This window comes from Pteropus vampyrus, unplaced genomic scaffold (genome assembly GCF_000151845.1).
Source record: "Pteropus vampyrus isolate Shadow unplaced genomic scaffold, Pvam_2.0 Scaffold6323, whole genome shotgun sequence".
Lineage (NCBI taxonomy): Eukaryota > Metazoa > Chordata > Mammalia > Chiroptera > Pteropodidae > Pteropus > Pteropus vampyrus.
The window spans coordinates 1,292-4,770 of NW_011895104.1; the positions used below are offsets into that span (position 1 = coordinate 1,292).

The 3,479-nt window shown below is 47.7% G+C and overlaps 1 protein-coding gene across 1 annotated transcript; it reads left to right on the plus strand.

Annotated features, from left to right (window-relative positions):
• The first annotated feature begins 946 nt into the window (after window positions 1-946).
• On the plus strand, window positions 947-3,027 carry LOC105310569 (hexokinase-1-like). The gene is made up of 3 exons (XM_011386726.2): window positions 947-1,122; window positions 1,438-1,557; window positions 2,893-3,027. The coding sequence occupies exons 1-3, from the start codon at window positions 955-957 to the stop codon at window positions 3,010-3,012; spliced, it is 408 nt and encodes a 135-aa protein (XP_011385028.2). The 5' UTR covers window positions 947-954; the 3' UTR covers window positions 3,013-3,027.
• Window positions 3,028-3,479: the final 452 nt, after the last annotated feature.

Below are 3,479 nucleotides of genomic sequence, written 5' to 3' on the forward strand. Positions count from 1 at the left end.
AGTTCAGCCCTTAATGCTGACCTTGCCGGTTCTTATTGGAGCTGACCATGAGGACTCCGAAGGGCTTCTCGGGTAGGTCCTTGGAGTAATGAATGTGATATGAATATGTCCTATGTACAAATTACCTTATGTGATTGCATTATGAACCACCTTCAAACAAACTTAATGGTTAAAAACAACAATCATTTATTATTGCTCATCCATCTGTGGGTCAACAATTTATTATCACTCATCTGGGCCAGGCTTGGCTGATCTTTGCTGGACTCATTCATGTGTCTGCAGTCACTGGTGGGTCAGCTGGGAGGCCTCCCTCATATGTCCAGCGGTTGGTTAGCTGTCAGCTGGGGTGCAGCAGTGCCTGGTGATGTGTTTCATTCTCCAGTGGGCCACTGGGCTTGTTCACGTGGCAACAGCAGGGTCCATGAAGGAGAGGGAAGACTTCAAAGCCTCATGGAGGCCTAGGCCGAATTCTCTCAGCTTTGCTTCTGCCACACTCTGTTGGCCAAGCAAGTCATAGCCTGGGCCAGATGCAAGGGGAAAAGAAATAGACTCCATCTCGTGATGCAAAGAACTGCAAAGAAGCATGCATACAGGGAGAGGAATGATGGTGGCCGTTTTTGCAAACACTTTACACACTGACAGATATTATTAATTTTTATATGAGGTTCCCTAAAATCAGGCCATTGTTGCCTAGCTTTTTTAGTAACCCTGGTGAAAATTTTGTTGTGCTAAGTGGTTCATCCATGAGTCCTTTTGTGCTTCTAGTGTGGCTCAAAGGTAGTGGTCAGCGAGGTAGTACTCATCGCTCTCTGAGCCTGAGCCTGAGCTATGTGCTAGAGGAAAGACTTACAGCGTCTCCTTTTTTTTTTAAACATGAGGGTTTCCCCCCTTGAAAGTCTGGAGTCTTGGGGTCACTTGCTGCCGAGAGGCACTTAGCTGTTTTTGACATTCTTTATGTTCTTGGCTATGACAGAGCATGGTGACTTCTTGGCCCTGGATCTTGGAGGAACAAATTTCCGCGTCCTGCTGGTAAAAATGCGTAGTGGGAAAAAGAGAACAGTTGAAATGCACAACAAGATCTATGCCATTCCCACCGAAATCATGCAGGGCACTGGGGAAGAGGTGAGATGGTTTTGCTTTTATACTGCTGTGGTGCGTCTGTGTGATACACACGGCCAGTGGCACTTGTAGTCCCCAAAACTTGCCACGTGATACCTGCAGTCATGCATTTGTGTCCTGGGGGCCTGAAGGCATCAGGTACTTTCAGCCATGCTGGGCTTATGATGCTTAGGGGGCTGCAAAGATCCCGGAGAGGGGGACTTTTGCTCTGCATGTGTCAGGGTGTGTCTATGTGTGTATATACGTGTGTATTTGTATGTGTGCACTGAAAGTATAAAACCAGAGAACACACGGGTAATCCATTCTTTTCTCCTAAAGCTGTTCGACCACATCGTCTCCTGCATCTCCGACTTCCTGGACTACATGGGGATCAAAGGCCCCAGAATGCCTCTGGGCTTCACGTTCTCATTTCCCTGCAAGCAGACGAGCTTGGATGAGGTGAGTCTCTTTCCTCCACGAGTCAGACATCATGCAGCATTGACTGCCCTGTGGCTAGCGTGGGCTGGCTCTTGAGGCCTCTTCCAGCCTCAGTGTCATCCTTCTATATCCTGGATGGCTCAGATGTCACAGTGAGTTGACCCAGGTTTTATGCTGTATCCTGAAGCATATCTTAAGACTCTTCTCTACTCTTTATCATTTAAAGCACTTAACTTTCTGGGAAACCTTCTGGTCCTCCAGACAAAAAGACTCTCACCCTTTTCAGTGTTTCCCCATTCTTTCTAATGGTGCTCAATTATAGCGCTTTTTACAGTTATTAGTGATCGTGTCTTTCTTTTCTGCTATGTTGCGTGCTCCTTGAGCAAGGACCTGTGTTTCCCACATGCTCTAGCACAGAGTTCTATCAGAGGAGGGACTTAATAAATGTTTGTTCAATAAATGGGAAGAAATGGGGTACAAGGTCAGGGCTTAAGCACCTGCTGAGTACTAAGAGCTGGGCACAGAGCTGAAGGTTACAGTTCCTGTCCTCAGGGAGCCCCCATTGTAGAGGATCCCGGCCCAACACCAGCAGCTCCAGCGCCACACTCAGGGCTTTTGGTGGGGGTGTTCTGTGCAGAGGGAACCATTTGTGCAGTCACAGAGGCAAGACCAAGCCTGTCCTGCCGGAAGAGCCGTAGGTGCCTCCATGGGTCACGAGTGAAGGTATGGCCAGGGAGGAGGCCTTGGAGGTGGCATCACATCACACAGGGACTTAAGCCAGTGTTTGAGGCCTATGATTGGCCGAACTAGGCAGGGCCACCTGTCTCTGAAAGCCAGTTAATCTAGTCACAGTGCTGACTTGGGGCTTTTTCCTCTTAAGGTCGTTTAAATCTCAGCAGTTGGACCCATATAAACGTGTTTCTTGTACTTCACTTATACCGTCATCACAGTGAGTACACAGCCGGCTCACATGTGACTGTAGTCCAGTCAAACCTAAAGTTTACTTTAGGTAGTTACAGTCTTACTAAAAATTTGCATTTCTCCATTTATGTTATTAGCAAACTGTTCTTCCGGGGAACTAGTTGGTTTTATCAGCGGCAGCACCCTTCACCTTCTGTGCCTTAGCTTCTCCACCTGTGAAGCAGGGGTTATAAACCCGACTGCTGTGAGGACGGTGAGAAGGGGGCAGGCCTGAGGAGGACTATTTGTATTTTACTGGTTCGTGCCTCAGTTCTTTCAACATAGTCTCGCTGTAAATCCTCATAGACGTTTACTCAGTAAGGAGGGAGTGGAATTTTGTGTTCTTCCGAGAAGGGTCAATAACGCAGGACTCTCCTGGTGCCTTTCCTGTTTCAGGGGATCTTGATTACCTGGACCAAGGGGTTTAAGGCCACCGACTGCGTGGGGCACGATGTAGCCACCTTGCTAAGGGATGCGATAAAAAGGAGAGAGGTAACTATTACAAGGATGTTTTAAAAAATCTTTGCTGTGCCTTTGGCTATAAAAACTGTACTTGTTAGTCATAAAGAATTCAAACAATACAGAAGCATGCGACCTAGGTAAAAAGTTCCCCCAGTGATCAGCAGAGGTGAACAGTTCTTGAGTTGTCAAAAGACAGTTTGCTTAAAAAGAAAAGATCATGACTCTCCCACAGATTGAAAAAGAGAAAAGCAGTTGCTGACAGCTGGGCACAGGCTGGCACCATCAGTTGGGCCTTGATAGTCTACCGTCGGACACACACAGTCTCGCAGAGTGCAGACATCATCACAGCCACTCCGTGACCTGGACAAGAATAAGAGTGCTCCATGATCATAGCAGAACTCAGCACTCACTCAGAGACTTGTCCTGCTACCTGACAGCAACCCGGGCCAAAGCTCCACTTCTTTGAATCCTCCCTGAAGCCAGCACCCCAGGCGCAGATCCTGTAACAACAGCTTTCTAAC

Bases quoted from the DNA above. Each gene is read 5' to 3' on its own strand.
- LOC105310569 (XM_011386726.2), top strand. From the start codon at position 955: ATGTTCTTGGCTATGACAGAGCATGGTGACTTCTTGGCCCTGGATCTT. The intron at 1,123-1,437 runs GTGAGATGGTTT...TTTCTCCTAAAG, and splicing joins TGCAGGGCACTGGGGAAGAG to CTGTTCGACCACATCGTCTC. The intron at 1,558-2,892 runs GTGAGTCTCTTT...TTCCTGTTTCAG, and splicing joins AGCAGACGAGCTTGGATGAG to GGGATCTTGATTACCTGGAC.